At 36.0% G+C, this 19911-nt stretch overlaps 1 protein-coding gene across 1 annotated transcript in view; it reads right to left on the bottom strand.

Moving 5' to 3' along the window:
- Window positions 1–19911, bottom strand: part of DNAH7 (dynein axonemal heavy chain 7) — a 285950-nt gene that overhangs the window by 192229 nt on the left and 73810 nt on the right. The window contains exons 19-22 of the mRNA XM_020993533.2: window positions 13541–13734; window positions 12470–12668; window positions 9865–10005; window positions 7792–8004 (exon numbers count right to left, since the gene is read on the bottom strand). Coding sequence (XP_020849192.1) covers window positions 7792–8004; window positions 9865–10005; window positions 12470–12668; window positions 13541–13734 — 747 coding nt within the window. The remainder of the gene's footprint in view (window positions 1–7791; window positions 8005–9864; window positions 10006–12469; window positions 12669–13540; window positions 13735–19911) is intronic.

The following is a 19911-nucleotide window of genomic DNA, read 5'->3' as shown; positions in this document are numbered from 1 at the left end:
AGTCCTAGTTTGGTCACTAATTATCGACATGGCTTTAGAAAGCCAGTTCTCTTATGCAGGCCTCAATTCCTGCATTTGTAAATCGAGGGCTGGACTATATATGATCTCTAAGTTCCCCCAGCTCCCAAATTCTATTATTCTGACAATCTTTATAAACAACTCTTGGTGTTGTAAGATATAGGTAGGGGAATAAAATGAGTATCTTTAACAGAGAAGCTTTCAAAGTTATTCATTGTTTCAAATTAAAGCACTTTTATTGTGAACATATTTGTATGATCTTATTTATCCTGTGATTTCAATCACATTTTCCTCAAATAAAGTGCAATAACTTGACAAAACTTTTAGTTTATAGGAAGAGAAGGGCTCATTCTTAAAGATGAAAGGGATTAAGTAATAAAGACATGAAAAGAAGAACTCAAAGAAAAAGAAAGTAGTTGACAAGGCCAGGTAAATAAGGTAGATCAGTTAAATGAGATAAGGTAGAACAAAGTAGTAAAGGTCATTGTAAGTGAAACAAATTGGTAAAACAAGTAAGAGATTGTGAGAAACCGGAAAGTAAGTAGAGCATGGTTATAAAGTTGTTAAAAGGTGATAAAAGGCTGCAAAGATCTTAAGAAGGTGAGATGTGAACACTCAAGCAGTTTAAGAAAATACGGCTCAGTCTCAATCAATATGGAAGCGGAAGGGGTGGTGTGGGGGGACATTGGGTGTGTCAAGTTTATCTCTGGGCCACAGCCAAGTGACAGTTGTTTACAACGGTCTCTCCTCCACTGAAGTGAAAGGACTCAAGGAATAACTCTCAACTTTAAAGGATCAAGGATGAAGAAGTGATCTTAAAAAAAAATACAAACAGGAAGAACCAGGAACAGAGCTTCATTGAAAAAATAAATCAAGGGATTTGAAGTGGAAAATTGAAAATTTGACTCTGGCCAAGAGTTCAGGGAGTAGAATAATATCCTGGAAAGGATGAAGGGAACGAAGAGGATAACTATTCAATTGAAACTAAAAACAAATTTGGGGATCTTCCTGAAAAGAAGGGAACAGCTGCTGGTCCTTCAAGGAATGATAAAGTAGAGCCAAGGAATGTGTTAGGTAAGAAGTCACCCATTCAGGAAAGGTCAGAGGAAAAGGAGGAGAGTACTATTGTTTAATGCTTTTTTTTTTTTTTGCTGAGAGGGTAGGAAAACAACTATTTATTGATAACAGCCTTAGAGAGTTTTCTCTTCGTAGGACATGAATTTGATACATAACAGAGAATCTCCACAGACTTATTTCAATAAATTACTCTGAGTCACTTTTGGTGATTCATGTGTACACTAAAAATATTGTCAGAAGGAATCTAGAAAGTATTGGTGGCAATTATAAAGCCTTGCCCAAGAAAATGAATAGGAACAGAGATTGTATTTTCCTCATTGTTGACCATTTAAAGCAAAGGAATACTGATTTGCAAAATGAACCACTGGCTAAAAAAAAAAAGTTGTCTACAAATGGGATTTGGATTTCTCAACAACAGCTTAAAATTTACAAATGCCAAACTTCTGGCTGAGGATGGTAACTAGAATGCACCTAACAAAGGCTGGTGTATTTGTGAATCTAATCAGGAAGGCTTTAGACTAAAAAACCCCTGAGAAGGAAAAAAACTGTCATACTATAGAGAGTAACTACAATAAGGGAAAAGATTAGTAGTTCAGATACCCAGAAACACACAGGAGACAAAATGCAAAGAAGGGACTAGTAGTAAAATCCATGGCCTTGAACCTAAACGCCCAAAGTTTAAGCAACATGCAAGAGGAATAAGAGGTCCTGAGGAAAGAGCTAAATCAGACCTCACATCTATCACTGAGACTTGGTTGGATGAAGACCACGAGTGGAATAAGTATCTGGAAGGGTCTAGTGTATTCAAAACTGATAGGAAAGATAAAGAGGGTGAAAGGTAGCACTATATATTAGGAAATTATATTCATGTGAGGAAACCCAGGTTGAGCAGAGGAAGTAGACTGGAGAGTATTTGGAGGATGACCAATAGAAGGATAAACATAAATAATTTTGCCATCTGAGCATACTACAAACCACCTGGAAAGAGAAAACAGATCAAGAGTTCTAGAAACACCATAACCCTGGAACAGAGGTATAATGCAGTAGCAAATGAGGATTTCTATTATCCAGAATTCTGGAGCTCTCTTCCTCTCCCAAAGCAGACGATCTTGTTTCCTGACTTATCAACAATTTCATCCTTCAAAAGGTGATGGAAGCAACAAGGGGAAATTCTATACAATATATAATTCTTATCAATAGACAGGAAGCAGGAACTAGTGGTTGAACTAGAAATGATGAAAACTTTGGGAGGAAATGACTACTCCTTCCTAGAGTTTGTGATAGAAATGAGGAAAGCTGAGCTTAGACTGATATATACCCTAGATATTAGGAGGGCAGATATCAAAGGGTTCAGAATGAAATATAGACTCTCATGGACTAAAATTCAATAGAGTAAGTTAGCCCAGGAGAGATGAGAATCTATCAGTAATGAAATTTGGGAGACATGAAGGTAATAGAATTATAAGAACATGGCACAATTCCATAACATCAGTGCTAGGAATGAAAAAGCTTGTAATGAGCTGAAGCTAGTTTGAAACGCCAATATTTGGGGATGCAGCATCAAGATGGAAGAGAGAAAGCACAGACTTGCCTGAGCTCTCTCCAAAACCTCTCCAAGCAACTTTAAATAATTCCTCAAAACAAATTCTGGAGAAGCAGAATCCACAAAGTGATAGGGAGAAACACTTTCCAGGCCAACACAACTCAGAAGGTCAGTGGGAAAAGCCTGTTGCAACAGAGTGAGAACAGAGCACAATCCAGACCAGGCCATGCCCCAGCAAATCAGCAGCAGGCTTTGGGGGGGGGGGTACTTAATCAGTGGTGGCGATGGTGGTTTCTAGACCATTCAGCATACAGAGTAAGAGGGTCAGACGATGGTCAGAGGGAGATTACAGCGGTCCTTTTGCTGGCGCCAGGGTAAGGACTTTATCACACCGCCCATACTCGGATGCAGGTCGCAGCCCTGGGTCTCAGTCCCAAGGCAAGAAGGAACACTAGCACACAAGAGATAGTAGCCACAGGGGAGCTGGTGTCCTGGTCAGAGTTTCAGAACAGAAGAGAGTGATCCCAGATAATACTCGAGGACTTATGAGGAAAAGCACTATCCATCTCCGGAGAAAAAACATGACTACATGCATATAAGTTATATCAAATTGCTTGCCTTCTCAATAAGGTGGAAGGACAGACAAGCAGGGAATTTGGAACTCAGAAATTTTTAAAAAGAATGTTAAAAAATTGTTTTTGTACACAAATTGGGGGAAAATAAAATATTAATTTTTTAAAGTATCCCTGAACCCCTAAAGAGTGTTCTCTATTTCAACCAGTGGCACTCTTTTCTGTGATGTAGAGGGTGGTTAGAAGAACCAAATTCTCATATGATGAGGACCACCTTGGTCAGGGAAATAAAAAGTTTCTGGGAGGTGAAGGTCCTTAAACAGACTTCTGGAGGAGCACTGCATACACAGTGAAAATTTTTTCTCTGCTTCTAGGAGGTGGAGGAACTGCCTATACCTGCTTTTCCAGCTTTTATGTGCCTTCTGAACAGCCTTGATGGTTTTCTATCAGCTGGGTGTTGAGGTATATGTCTGTAATCTCTGCCACCATGGAGACGGTGAAGCTAAGGATATCTTGAACTCAGGCCTTCTGAATTGCAATGGACTAAGCCAATTAGGTATCCACATTAATCAAGCATAGTGTATCTTTGGGAACAGATGCTACCAAGTTGCCTAATGAAGGACAAACCAGACTAAGCTAGAAAATGCAATAAGTCATCAGAGTAGGACCAGCCTAGGGAGTAGCCCTTACACTTTGAGCCAGGACAAGATAGAGACACCCAGTTTATAAAAGATAAAAAAGGAAGAGGACAGGAGAGAAAAGGGGAAGGAGAGGAAAGTTCTCCAAAGCATAATTAATTCTGTAGGTCACTTTTTCCTGGACTAATTCTCACTGCAGTACCCTATAATCAAGTCCCTCTACTCTAGTATCTGCATCTGGAGAGCCTAAAAAGTAGCAAAAGGTTCCAGCATTGTCTGAGCTACTGATTGAGGGATGATTTGGGTATGTGGTAATGTCACCAATGTTTGTCTGTGATTGTGGGTAATTAACATTCTCCCCAGAAGGAGAGAATGACCTGGAGAAAAATAACTAGAGAGCTATGCTAATTATAGCCAGGACTCATTAGTACCAACAAAATGAGAGGAAGAATGGGCAGGAGTTAGGAAAGAGAAGCCAATGCAGCAGTCGAGCAAGGACTGGGGCAGGCGTTGGTGGGAGGTGGGAGGGTTCAGTATAGAGTTGGCCCAGTGGTAATATCACAATTGGCAAATAAATATGTTTCACATAACGTTATCAGAATAATGAGGACAGCTCTTTTATTTGAGCTTCACAACAACTTCACTGCTCCACTATCATTTTTCCTTCCTCTCTCCACTGGGTGAGCAGGTAGTAATTCAAAAATAAATTGCACATTGAGGGCAATGAGTATCTTTTGATGGCCTGGCACAGCCGTCACAGCCGTGTACCATCTGGTTTTTAAAACTGTTGATCTCTGTTGGATCCCAGTAGTTGGTCAAGATCTAGTGCCAGAGGTGTTTTGGTTTTGTTTTGTTTTTTTCACAGAATCAATGCTTTTTAGAACTGGAAAAGACTTTAGCAATGATCTAATATAACAGTTCTTAGCCTTATTTTTATGTGATGGTGGTCTGATGGCACCTATGGACTCCTCAGAATAATGTTCTTAAATACATATAGGAAACCTAACTATATTGAAATATAGTTATCAAAATATTTTCAAATACAAATTTATGGATCCCAGATTAAGATTCTTTGATCTAGTCCATCATTCTTATTCTTTTCATTCTGAAAATGAGGAAACGGAGAAGCCTCATTATTTCAACACATAGAGCGATGGAAAATGTCTGGGTCAGAAGAAAATCTGCTAATCAAATTTTTAAACATTTAATCATATTTTTAAACTTTTATTTTTTTAACTCATTTTACTTTATCCTTTTTAAACTCTTTTAACTTTGTACTTTATACTTTTTTAAGCTCTCTGAAGTTCAGTGCTCTTTCCACTATATCACAGCTATGAGCTATCATTGTCATGAGGTAAATATCTATTTCAGCATGCACAGATGTTATTTCTGTACTACAGCATACATAATCATATCTGAGCCCCTATAAAGACAGACACTATGGCACATCAACTACAAAGAACAATATGTATATATACGTATAGGACACATAGACACACACATGTATATGTATGTATATTGCACATATAGCAATCAAGTGACTAGTATATATACACAATACACACATATTTCTTCATATATCCATATGTATATGTATATATATAAAACATATATACACACATACATATATAGCAAGAAAGAATTCTTTTTGCTCTCACCCCTGAAATGATAACATTTCTTTTTATACTATTAAAAATGTTTTCCACAACATAATCTTTATAAATTATTGAAAATAAAAACTTTGAACTAGGCCTATCAAAACTCTGTAACTTAAATAGAAAGCATGAAATCTATAGCTATGCAGTGTGTGTGCCCAGAACCTGGGAAAACATCCTGACCTTTGATAAATCTCACCACTATGCAATATAATATCCTTGAAGAACATTTCTGGATATGTTCAATATGTCATTGCATGTTTCCACTAAAAGAAAGTACCAACATATATACTAACTACTTGTAAAGCTAATGATTCTCAATGTGGTATATCTCCTCCTGATAAGCATAACTGATAACTGAATGATCATTTGAATACAAGAATTTCTTAAAAAAATATTATGACTACATACTTACTATTCAGTAAACTTTCTTTAACTAAGGAATAAAAATAATTAAGCAATAACATTGTGAGAACAAATGAGATATGAGGTATGTGAAAGGGTAGACTGTAAAACTAGGGAAATGGGGGCAGCTAGGTGGCGCAGTGGATAAAGCTCTGGCCTTGAAGGCAGGAGGACCTGAGTTCAAATCCGGTCTCAGACACATGACACTCACTAGCTGTGTGACCCTGGGCAAGTCACTTAACCCCGATGGCCTCACCAACAAAAAAAAAACTATGAAGATATAAGGTATTCTTTGTTATTATTATTATTACCCATGCTTACATTGCAAAATGGAGGATATGCCAAGTAGCTTTCTGCTACTAAACACACACGCATATTAAAGGAAGGAACTTGGAACCAAAGATTGACAAGAAAATGATGGGACATCTGATTCTTTTTTGTTCTCACCTAATCTCCCTTTCATTTGAATAGGAGACACATAGATCTTGGGAGGTGAGGAAAATTTAGGGGATCACAAACCACCTTCCCATGGAATTTTGTGGAAAGGTCACTCTTAAAAATGATTTTGTAGGTGGGATAATCAGGAACTGATGAAAGTTAAAGTTATCTGTCTATCCCTAAGGCTGACAGAAGCTTGGAAAAAACCTACTGCTCCCAAATTGGAAGAGGAAGAAAAGTCAGTAGACTCAAAGGCTAAAAATGTGGCCATCTTCCCTTCCTGAAAGAATGGAAGCTTAAACCTCTGGATTCTATGCTGAAAGAGAGATGGTGGAGCCCACTCTTACTCTTATGGAGAGGAGACAGTACCTCAGCTAAGGACTTCCAACTGTGAAGTCCAAAAACTGGTCACAGGGAGAAGCTTTACCACTCTATGCCCAAGGGAGTAACACCCTAGCAGCAACCAAGTGACTGGTGCAGCAGCACTTAGCAATGACCACCAATGCTCAAGAGGAGCTCCTTGGTAGAATATATGCATCATATGAGAACGGCAGAGAACAAGCTCAGTGGGAACAGCTTGATGACATCACCAAATAGTATACCCCAGGCTTATGGGGGAAATGTTACATTGGTTCCTTCCCTTAAAAAAAAAGACTTGAGTCTCCCCAACCTGCCCATACTGGAAGTGGAGGGGCTATTCATTGGGCAATCTCACCACTGATCAGCACAGGAACTTTGACCAGCTCATTTTCTAAACCGGGCTGAATTTTCACCCCTTCTTAGGCAACCTTGTAACTCCTTGCTCCCAGGACCTCATCGTACTGATACACCCAATGGTCATAACCTACCAGTGCTAAGAGCTCCTGTGCTTAAGAGATGTGCCAGTCTTGGCCTCCCTACTAGTTGGGATCATAGGCAAATACCACTCCACCTGATTATTCCTATTTTTTAACAATGCTTTTTCATTAAATACATTTGCTTTGAACTAATTGTGTCTTCTGATGCAGACTTAGAGGTTACCTAGAACCTAGGATAGTATATGCCCTATCCAGGGTTCCCATGTGTGAGAAGGGGGATGCTCCAGGTGCAATATAAATATAAGATGTTCTAAAAAGTTTAAAACTGCACTTAAGACCACTGGGATACTCTGTATATTAGAACTTGCAAAATACAATTTCAGGCTGGACTAATTTTAACTCTGTAGATTCAGCAAGCACAAATGGCAGGTAACAGCAATTAAAAGAATAACTTTTATTTTAAAACTATATTATATATAGCTATTGGTTACTTTAATCTGCACTCTGCCAAATGATTAGTTGTGTGTATTCTATCATCAGCAAAAATATCTGCATTAGTAAGATTATTCTCTATGTTAGCAAGCAAGCATAAACTGAAAAGCTATGAACTAAAATTACTTTAGAATGAGATTCATTGATATTACTTACAATCCAGTAGTACCTAAGCTGACTTAACCACTCAAAGTCACTGTCATCACTGACTTTCTTTGTCACAAGAGATGCAAGAACATCTCTAGCATGGACATCCAGCACCACTAACGCTCCAAGAGTCACTCGATTCTGCTTAGACAGTTTTCCACGAACTAAGGTGACAATGTCATCGATCTGCCTACAATTCTGATTTAGGTAATTCTCAAGAGCCTGAAAGATAACAAAAGAAACAGGAAGACAGTTGTTCAATATAATATGACACTTCTTGAAATTAATAACAATGATAACTATGTAATGATAAGCCAACTTTATATAGTGCTTTACGTGCTGAGGTAGATGTTATTATCCCCATTTTACAGATGAGGAAAGTGAGGCTTGACCACAGTGGCAAAGAGAGCGAGAATTGAGGGCAAGATTCAAATTCAAGCTTCCAAACTCAAAGTCCAGTGCCCCAGCTACCATGCCACTGACATACTAATTCTGTTCACTTATGCTAGTCAGTAAACTTATGCTTGTGTTTATAACTACTATTCTATACAATGCAAAAACATAAAATTAGTCTTATTGCATTGGTCTTGTAGTAATACTAAATAAAATGCAAATAAATAAATGTAAATAAATGATGATGGAAAGGCTCCAAGTTTCCTGTCTTTTCTTGGGCTCACAAAAAACTTAGGATCTTGTTTCTCAGTTTGACCCAAACCTTAATGATCAGCTCATTCTAGAGTTGTGCCTTAGGAAAAATGGCCTATGGCACTCAAACTCACTAAAATGTTTTATACCAGAATACCAGTTTATCATAACATAGTGAGAAATCTCATAGACCAAAACACATATTACACATTAGAAGTTTGTTTTGTGAATACACAATCAAGGAATTTAGTTATTCTTAAAAGGCATTTAAAAGCTATTATAAAAATAGCAAGTCATGGAGTCATTGTCACGTAGGCAAAAAAGAAAAGTTCTAAAGGCTTTGTGAGCATCACTTCAAATGACACGGCAGGGTGGTGGACTGCTGGGACACAGTAAGAAGAGAAGAACTGAGCTGGCATGCAGCAATAAAAACTGCAGACTCTCTCTAAGCAAAGGCATCATGGAATTAGAATCACAGAATGGTAGAGCTGGAAGGGACCTGAGAGAACATCTAGTCCAACACTTTCACTTTACAGATAAAGCAACTAAAAAGATCACAGAGGCAACTCGCCCAAGGTTACACAACAAGAAAGTGTCAGAAAGTAATTCAGACCCAAGTCTTCTGAGTCCTCCTACCTACACCGTATTTCCAGAATCTAAATCTAGGAAATAGAATAATGAACATTACCAGGACTTAGCACAGTGCCTGGCACATAGTAGGTGCTTAATTAATGCTCATTGATTTGACTTGACCACCAAATCTCTAGCATTTGTGATTCTGAAACACCTAGCTGCTATCAGAGGCAAGATTTGAACCCAGGGCTTCCTGGTAGCAATGACAGTCCTTTATCCCATAAACACCACACTGCCTCCCAGGGGATGTATTCCTAGCATAAATATTTGATTATATTATGGTTATTTGATTTTATATATGTGTGTGTGTGTGTGTGTATATATATATATATATATATATATATATGTATATATGTGTGTGTGTGTGTGTATATATATATATATATGTGTGTGTGTGTGTGTATATATATATATATATGATTATATTATGGTTATTTATTATTCCCAATGCTTTGACACCATCACAAATTACTTTGAAACTCTATGGTTTACACTAGACATACCCAACTGACCCAACAACCAGATTTACACGATTGATTAAAAGATGAACAGCCACTGACACAACTAACCCAACCAGAAGAGAGGCCATGGAGGCCAAAAGTCACTGCTAGAAGCCTCCTTCTATACTAGCACACTCTTCTCCTCCACATCCCTCCCCCCAGTAAGTTACTATCACTACTCATTACTGCTTATCTTGCAAAATCTGCAGGTACCTCCCCACTAACTTACACTGTTGGCACCTGTCCCCTTCAGACATGCCCATTTATCAAATTACTCTTTTCACATGCAATTAAGAATATTTACCTGTAACCCAATCGTAATAGCCTTTTGTACTTCAGATGTCCAAAAGGTCTGGGATACACAAAGAACTGTTTGTCCAGGCCATTCTCTTACCCAATTAATACGTTCATTTTGGGGGTAGGCAGCAATTGCTTCTCTAATTACCTGATCAAAAAAGAAAACACTACAGTTCAATCACATTGTATTTTATTTGAATAGTTATTAAGTAAAAATTAATACTAAATATTAAAATACTAAAGAGTGTGACAACTTTAAAAAAAAACCAAACCATTATTTCTGAAGGTACCATGCAATGTGACTTCACAAATAAAACAATTCTGTGAATATATGAAGATAGCAAGTACATTAAATGTATTGATGGTTTTCTCATGGCATTATCATACTGAATGAAATATTTTGTCCAAATTAATCCAACCCCTGCCTTCCTCCTCTCTGCTCCACCCCATTCCCCCAATCCAATTATGAACCCTGTGGGTGAGGATTATATATAAAGAAAGCTCTAGGACTCTGATGAGGACCTCCTGAAATGAAAGGAAACTTCGTTATGGATTATTTTCATTAAGTTTCCTTTTGGACTGCTTTTACTCGGGGATTACTAAATAAGTTTTTATTAAAGAAATTGTATATCATAACCCTCAGGCTTAAAGTGGTCCATTGTACCTGGTATAGGACCATGAACCTAGTATATTTTCTAGCAAATTTATTATAAGCCTCAACCAAAAAATGGCACTAGATATAATATCCTAAGAAGACAGCCAACTTAATATATGATTGTCATCAAAACTAGTATTTTGATGACGAACTCTTGTTACCATTTTGGATTTCTATGCTAAGTGGAATATTGTAGGGGACAGGTGGTAGAAGGCTAAACAGAGACAATAAGAACACTACAAAGGGCCAGGAGGAAGTCATAGAAGAGGCAGTGGAGAGTAAGAATGGGGCAACAGAAATTGATCAAGGGATGATTTAAGCTGACGGGGCAGAATGGTACAATAGAGACATGGCAAGAAGAGAAAAAAGTCAGAGCGTAATAAAAGGAAGCTGTTAGGAGTACTAGTAGGAGCCACAGAGCACCAGCAAAGGTCTAGAGGAAGTCCCAACAAAATTTTTTTTTTTAGGCAATTGGGGTTAAGTAACTTGCCCAGGGTCACACAGCTAGTGAGTATCAAGTGTTGGTCTGAGGCCACATTTGAACTCAGGTTCTCCTGACTTCAAGGCCAGTGCTCTATCCACTGTGCCACCTAGCTGCCCCCCACCAAGAATTTTATACTCAGGATTTTCACATATTAGAATCTTAGTCCATCTGAGCTCATTGGGTTCTATCATACAACATTTGAAATCTAGCACTGTTGTCTAACTTTCTGGATAGTGTATTATAATCCATTATGATAGAGGGACAGAAGTGAATATAATGATACAGAGAATTCAAAAATATTAAATATCAATTCATGTGTAATCACCTTTAAATAATGAGAAACCCACAATGAGGCACCCACGTGCATAGCCTACTCACATAGAAACATATGCTGATTATTATATTTCACATTATATTTCTTTGCATGGTTCTCCTTTTGTCTATTTTGCTGCCTCCTCTAAAATTCTCCTCCAATGTCTGTCTCATCATAGCACGGATGTGACCTTGGTTTCTAGAAGGCTAGGTGACACCAACATAAATTCTGGTAGGTCTTAGAAACTGGAAAGTCTATATGTGAAGGCCCATGAAGAGATAGATCATCTATCTATCTGTTAGTTTAGCCTGTATACACATGTATCTGATGACATGTCATCAGAAAGTTGGTCACCTGGTGCTGAATTTTTCAGCCATGGCAATTCTTGAAAGGTTGTGACCTGAGTCAGTAGAAAGAGTGTCCCTACAAATAAAATCAAAACTCCTTTGATGTATCATAGTAGAGCAAGAACATTTCACAACCTCCTATATATATGCAAATATTTTGAGAAAAAAAAGAATCATATTCTTCAATAATTGTAAATAATCTCCATTCATCACTTTTTTTTCCATCCATTTTGAAATAGCCACCACAGGCTCCAGAAGAAGCTTCTACAAAAAGAATGTACTGTGACAGGGAAAATGTTAAACTGTATATAGATACACCTGGCAGCTTACCACTCCCTTTAAAAGAAGGAGGAAAGAGATGGCATTCACTCATCTGTGATAGATTAGCTACCCCAATACACCTTTAGTCTGGTGGAGGAGAGACTTGAGTAAAAAAGTCAGAATTCTAGTAACAACCTAATTATTTTCACCCAGACTAAAGATGCTTAAAACCCAAATTCAAATGTTAAACTCCAAGGTAAAGTAAATCCAAAATGTAAACACCAATTTTAAATTATTCTGCTTACTATCCCTTTTATCTCTGTCTCTTCATTTTGCAAATCTACCTACATACATACACACATAGTTTTATAAAGCTTGAAAAAGTTTTCCATTCTGTATGGCATTTTGAATTATCTTGAATTATCTTTAATTGACAAAGTATCTGTTGATTACTGAATAATGGAATTATGCATTTTATTATTAACTAAGTATTATATTAATGCCATATATTGCTTTAGTATAGAGAGTCAAGAAGGAAGCAGAGAATTTTACCTTATGGAGAGATTTTAGCATAGCTTTCTCTAATTCAACCAACCACTTTTCCACTTGACCTCTAGCTTTGACTGTTGAAATTGTATCTACAAGTTCCACAACTTCTCCTTCACTACTCTTCATATGAGTTATGTCTAAATTCTCAGTGAATTCTACCTTGGCGATTCCTTCAAAACATTTTTTTAAGTGAGGTTGTACCCTGTGGGAAAGAAAGAAATAGGTTAAATTTGGGCAGGTATTTAAATATTCACACACAAAACCAAGGTCTTCCAGAGAAAAAGATGTGACAAATAAAATGGTGTGAACTTTATCATAAACTACAAATCATTAAAATCCTTCACACTGAATTATAGCTGAATCAACTGTTACTTTAGAGAGAGGTCACGTATTACGGTTTAATTGCTGTAATGGCGACATGGCCTAATGTACCTCACTTTGATTGTACAACTAAGAGTTAAGTGAATACATCTTTTAGATCTGTAAATCCCCTTGAAGGACTTAGAACAGACATAAACAAGAATCCCCTTTGGTTAAGAAAGTATGGGTGAGTTTGAGGTGGAAACCTCTGGAAGGAGCACCAACACTGATGAGATCCCAGATCCATCAAAGTATCTTTTAGATGGATGACAAACATATAAGTCTATAAAATCAGGCAAACAATATATAAAATTTATCTGGAAATTTGTTAGTCTTAATTGTCCATATCCTACCTTCAAAGTTTGAGACACAAGATACATGTTTAAGAGTCCATGTGAAAATATGTGTTAGAAATTCCAGAAGTGACATCTTTTTTTAGCAAGGTATTAGCCTTGCTTTAATTTAATAATTATGATTTAATAAAATTAATAAATTAATTTAAAATTAAATTAATACATTAATAAAATAAAATAATTATGATTTAATAAAATAATAATAATCCATGTTATTTCCATTAAAATTATTTTCTAAAATTTAGTATTATAGTGAATGATAAAAAATAAGAAAACATGTAGTTTGCTACATACTTTAAAGCCAAATTATTGTATTAGTTTGAATAACAATCATCATGGGTGCATCATGAAAACTACTTACCGAGTAGGATCCTTTGTCTCTGACAGAATCTCAAGAAGTTCATCATTGGATAAGAAAAAGAATCTTGGGAAGAAAAGACGCTTCTTTTCCAAATATTCATTAAGTCCTTTAAGTATAAGTTCCAAAAGTTCATTGCTTTTTTTCAGCTTTGGTAGCATTTTATCTATGGTCACCACTTTCAGAACTTCCTTTTGCTAAATTTAAAGTTCAATCATCAAATGCAAAATAAGAATAATTATCAACTAATTTGCCATTTTGTACTATTAACAGGACTAGGTTTTTAGAAGTCAAATTATAAAATAATACACAGAAATGGCTTTGTTCAATATGGCTTAACTTATAGATACACCTCTTTGATTACACCAGACAAAAGTAATCTTTATACTTGAACTTCAGTCTTGGTACCTAAACATTCCTTGATTTAAAGAAATTAATGAATTTGAAAAAATAAAAATAAGAAAACAAGGGAATAAGATCCATTCCCTGCTATCTCATAAGGAAATTTTAAAAGAATAACATAAATGAAGTATATTTGGAGAATACTATAACACAGTTAATCAATAAGCATTTGGGCATGTTGATGAAAAGGAAGATTATAATAATATTGATGATACATATAACAAATTACATTTACTTTAACAATTTTTATTGAGATATCATCACCGAAAATATTTTATGATCCTTGCAAATTAATATCAAATAGTTCTTAACTTTCATAGTGTTCTTTTTTTTTTTGGTGAGGCAATTGGGGTTAAGTAACTTGCTCAGGGTCACACAGCTAGTAAGTGTCAAGTGTCTGGTCTGAGGCCGAATTTGAACTCAGGTCCTCCTGACTCTAAGACCAAAGCTCTATCCACCACGCCACCTAGCTGCTCCTATAGCGTTCTTTAAAGAAGCATTTATGACTTATCACAAAATGCTCTGAACCTCAATCTACAGCACTCTTTACTACTAAGCAGAATTTGGTATAAAGTGATTCTCTCTTGGATACTCCTTAATTTCATTTAATTCTCTTAGTAGTAGAATGTGAGTGCTTGTTAACTCTATCTATCTATCTATCTATCTATCTATCTATCTATCTATCTATCTATCTATCTATCTACCTATCTATCTATCTACCTACCTACCTACCTACCTACCTCAGAGAAAGACTATTTTGTCCTTCCCTTCATATCACCAGTGCCAGCAGACTTCCTGGAACATTACAGGTACTTAATATTTACTTGCTGAATTACACTGCATTTCATTTAGCTCCTAAAATACTAAAATGACTCTTTCCTCACTTTATACAACAGGGCCCCTTTAAGGCAGCATTAGAGCAAAGCTCTGCTATATTTTGTTTTCTTTCAAGTAATTCAAACTTGCTAAAGCATGAGAAACTGATTTTTTTAATGTGTGGAGATTTGTGCTAAGAATAACAAATTTGTGTATTATGGAGTATTCATATTCCACAAAGTATTATTTCTTTGTCCAAATATAAACAGTCTAACAACTGGTCTCATGACAATTTTTAAACTGCATATTAAAATGTAACATATCCATCTCAAGTAAAAGTTGTTTTTAGTCTTCTTTCTCAGCATGTACTATGTATCACCAGGAAATGCTAAGGGCCCAACGGACCCCGAGATTCAAAACTGAGTATTCACTGCTGGCAAAGTGAAGAGACCTCTGTCTAGGTGTATTTTGATTCTTTTCACTGGTAAATAAGAGAAATGGCAAAGCAAATTTCAATAACAAATTTCAATATCAATTCAACTATTAATTGATACAGAAAGCATATGAGCATATATTATCATCTAATTACAACATCAAGATAATTTCCTTGACAGTTTTCAGGAAGATTACCTATATTACAAATCTAAATAAAATAAATATTATTATGGTTGAGGACTGAACAACCAGTGCCAACATTAAACAACTAATTTGATGTTTAGATTTTTGTGGTGACATATCCAAGAATGATGAGTTGAGTTTTAACTAACTCAAAACAATCACCTATTAACTACTTAATGCTTACATATGAATTATCTCTTTTGACAAGCTCCTCTCAAAAATATGAGTCACTATATGTTATGTGAATGTCCACAAGGAAGTTTTCTTTATTATCTAACAGTATAATTTGAGAATTTAATAATTAAATCAAAGAATAATGTCAATTTCATTAATGTTTCCCTAAAATATTTCCACATAAAATGTATAACATGATTAGCCCTGATTATTTTAGAAGGCAAGCATTTAAAGAAGGTATTTTGTTTATACTTCCTGTAGTTTTATGCTAAAAAAGGTATATTGAAAAAGAACCTAACTAAAATTCAATATAAAACCCCCACAAGAGATAAGATGAGTTAATATTTAAATGGATGCCTTCTTTTGGATGGAGTACTCTTTTAATCTCACATCCAAACAATAGAAAGCTGTACTTAGAGTGCCATCTTCTGGAAAACCATGTTTTTAATTTTTTTAAGTCATAGTTTATAACTTTAAAAAACTTCTTTAACAAATTTATAACATTTTTAACCTAAGAAAGAAAACAATCTTTATTTCAACATTTGTACTTTGTAGCTAATACTCGACACCTCAATAATAATAATAATAATAAACAATAACTAGAATTTACATAGTATTTTAGGATTTGATAAACACTGCACACACACAAATACACATACATATGTAATCTCATTTGATCATCACAACAACCCTGAGAAGTAGATACTGTTATTATTTTCATTTTATAGACAGGAAACAAAGGCTAAGAAAGGACAACTGATTTGCACAAGGTCATACAGTAAGTAAATATCTGAGGCAAGAATCAAATTCAGGTTTTCCTAACTCACTTTCAATGCTCTATCCACTGTGCCTTCTAGCTTCCTCTCTGAAATAAAACCAATTCTTCAAATTCCCTGCATTAAAAATAACATAATAGAAATAAGCCTAGAATAACTCATTACTAAGATGCCAAAACCCCCAAACCATTGGACTTCTAAGACCACTGACATAGACATGCACATAAGAAAAAGGAAGGGCTCATAAGATTTTATTGAAGGCATGGCAGTCACTGACCTTGTGACAAATGTGGCTAACGTTTAAGCAACCTGCAACACAACTAAACGAATAAGACTCTTCCCAAGGATACAGACAAAACCGGGGGGACACAAACACACTTGCATATAAAAAACAACCCAGGTAACCAGTCTCTTAGGGCTGTACTAATCTGCCCTACTGAGGTCTCACTAGTACTTCTTGCTGTTTCTCCTCTATTATCAACACACTCAGTTCAACAGCTTTGGTGTGCCCAGACTGCTGGACTCCACCTGGTTTTATATGCTCTTACAGGCAGTCTCAGAGTAGGAAAGAGGACAGTGCCATCATCAGAGGTATTGACAGTAGCTGTTTCCTTCAAGCTCTCATAGCTCAAATGCTCTGCCTCCATGATATTGTGAATTTCATTCATTACATATGTGTTGCAAACACAAGCAATAAGATCAGGTTAAACCTATTTCCAAAATGAACTGATTTAGATTACTTATAACTCAATGACTTTTATTATTAAGTTACATATAAATTATTACATGCTTATTTTAGATGAAATCAGTTAATAATCTGTATAAATTTGTCTATGGACATAAGGAACCATGGGAAAATAATAATGGGAAGCAATGCTCAATATCTTCCCAGTCAGAGAAAGCAGGGACTAGAAACTACATAACCTTTACTGGGATGGTTCCTCTCAAAAGAAAATTATACATGTGGACAAAAAAACGAAGAAGCTTATTTTGTGAATATTATTTGTCTTTTCTTAAGCATCTTATGATGTTCAAACAACAAACATAGGCCCATACGTCATCTTTCATGAACAATAAGGGCTATAATAAAGCAAAACTCAAAGGTAACTTCAAATGTGTTGCTTGTATTATGTACATCTACTTTGGACATAATTGCAGATGCCAGAATATGTTCATGCATGTATGGATTATTATTGCATGCTTTCTTTTTTAATCTTAGCTAGTCATATTTATTTCCTTACTTCCTAGTGTTATACATGGATTCTATAGTCGACTTAAATCCAATTCACTCACAAGTCAAGACATCATCCTTGTGAACGAAGGACAAACAACAAATGACAACAGCTACAGATGTTCTTAGTTACACAACTTTTGCTGCCTATGTGTATCTGTTTATACATTGATGTTAAGACGTGCATTTGACATTGGATATTTGTTGCGGATGAATGATTCCATTAGTGTAGGAAATGCCCTCTCCCAAAGAGAGCAGCACTTGCTCCCTAGCACACAGACTCAGTTGCGCCTGGTTAAGGAACTTGCTCAAGTTTACTTAACCAGTAGGTGTCAGTTCAGAATGACACCCATGTTGAGAAACGGGATGACTACGAGGATGGTGGTGCCCTCAACAGTGTAATAGGGAAGTTAGGAAGAAGGAAGGACTTGGGGGGAAAGATAATGAATTCAGTTTTGTACAAGTTAAGCTCAAGATGTCTACAATACAACTTACACATAAAGGGTGATAGCATAAGCAAATTAGGAGAGCATGGAATAATTTATTTGTCAGATCTATGGCAAAGGGAAGAATTTAGGACCAAACAAGTTATAGAGAGCATAGATCATTTTGATTATATAAAACTAAAAAGTTTTTGCACAAACAAAATCAATGTAACCAAAATTAAAAGGAAAGCAGAAAATGGGGGGAGAGAATTTTACAAGTATCTGTGATAAAGGCCTAATTTCTCAAATATATAGAGAACTGAGTCAAATTTATAACAACACAAGTCATTCCCCAATTGATAAATGGTCAAACGATATGAATATGCAGTTTTCAGACAAAGAAATCAAAGCTATAGTCATATGAAAAAATGCTCTAAGTCATTATTGATTAGAGAAATGTAAATTAAAAAAACTCTGAGGTACCACCCCACACCTATCAGATTGGCTAATATGGCAAAAAAAGAAAATTAAAAATGTTGGAGGGGATGTGGGAAAACTGGGACACTAATGCATTGTTGGTGGAGTTGTAAACTGATCTAACCATTCTGGAAAACAAGTTATAACTATGCCCAAATGGCTATAAAACTGTGCACACCCTTTGATTCAGCAATACCACTGCTAGGTCTGTATCCCCAAAAGGTTAAAAAAAATGAAAAAGAACCTATTTGCAGAAAAATATTTATAGAAGCTCTTTTACTAGTGCCTCAGATTTAGAAATTGAGTGGATGCCCATCAATTGGGGAATAGCTGAACAAATTGTGATATATGATTGTGATAGAATTCTGTTGTGCTACAAGAAATTATGAGCAGGATGCTTTCAGAAAAAAACCTGGGAAGGCCTATAGCAACTGATAAAGAGTGAAATGAGCAGAACCAAGAAAATGTTGTGCACATTAATAGCAATACTGTACAATGAAGAACTGTGAATGACTTAGCTATTCTCAGCAATATAATGATCCAAGACAATCCCAAAGGACTCATAATGAAGCATGCTATCTACCTCCAGAGAAAGCACTGATAATTGTCTGGATACAGACTGAAACATACTATTTTTCTTTCTTTTTTTCCTTCTTTCTTTTCTTCTTTCTTTCCTTCCTTCCCTTCTTGTTCAAGTCTTCTTGTACACAATGATTAATATGGAAATGTTTTACATGATTACACATGTATAACTTATATCTCAAAACTTTTTTTAAATGTTAAAAAATTGTTTTAACATGTAATTGGGGAAAAATAAAATATTATTTAAAAAGATGTCTACAGGACATCCTGTTCTAGATGTCTAAAAGGCAGTTGGGAATATAAGATTGGAGGTTGGAAGAAAGGTTAGGGAGGAACAAGTAGATCTGAAAGCCAACAGCACAAGAGGTGATAATTGAAACCATGGCAGCTGATCGCCCAGTGAAACAGTATGGAGGGAGAAGAGAACAGAGCCCAAAACAGAGCCTTGGGAGACTCCTACTATTAGCAGGCATGATAAAGATCCACCAAAGGAAACAGAAGAGAGTGGTCAGACACATAGGAGGACAGCCAGGAGAGAACAGCCATCACAGAAACCTAGAGAGAAGACTGTCAAGGAGATTAGGGTTATCAACTCAATCAAATGCTGCATAGAGGTCAAGAAAAATGAAGACTGAGAAAAGGTCACTAGATTTGGCAATTAAAGTATTACAAACTTTGGAGAAAGATGTTTCAGGTGAATGATGAAGTCAGAAACCAGACTGCAAAGAGTTAAGAAGAAAGAGGAAAGGAAATGGAGGCACTTGTAGAAAGCCTTTTCAAAGAGTTAGCAGCAAAAGGGAGGACCTGAGGCAATACTTACTAGGGAAAAATAGATCAAGTAAGGATTTTGAGGATGGGGTAGAAATAGGCGTG

Source organism: Phascolarctos cinereus, unplaced genomic scaffold (assembly GCF_003287225.1).
Source record: "Phascolarctos cinereus isolate Bilbo 61053 unplaced genomic scaffold, phaCin_HiC Scaffold_726;HRSCAF=1367, whole genome shotgun sequence".
Classification (NCBI taxonomy): Eukaryota; Metazoa; Chordata; class Mammalia; order Diprotodontia; family Phascolarctidae; genus Phascolarctos; species Phascolarctos cinereus.
This window is presented reverse-complemented; position numbering and strand designations above follow the sequence as displayed.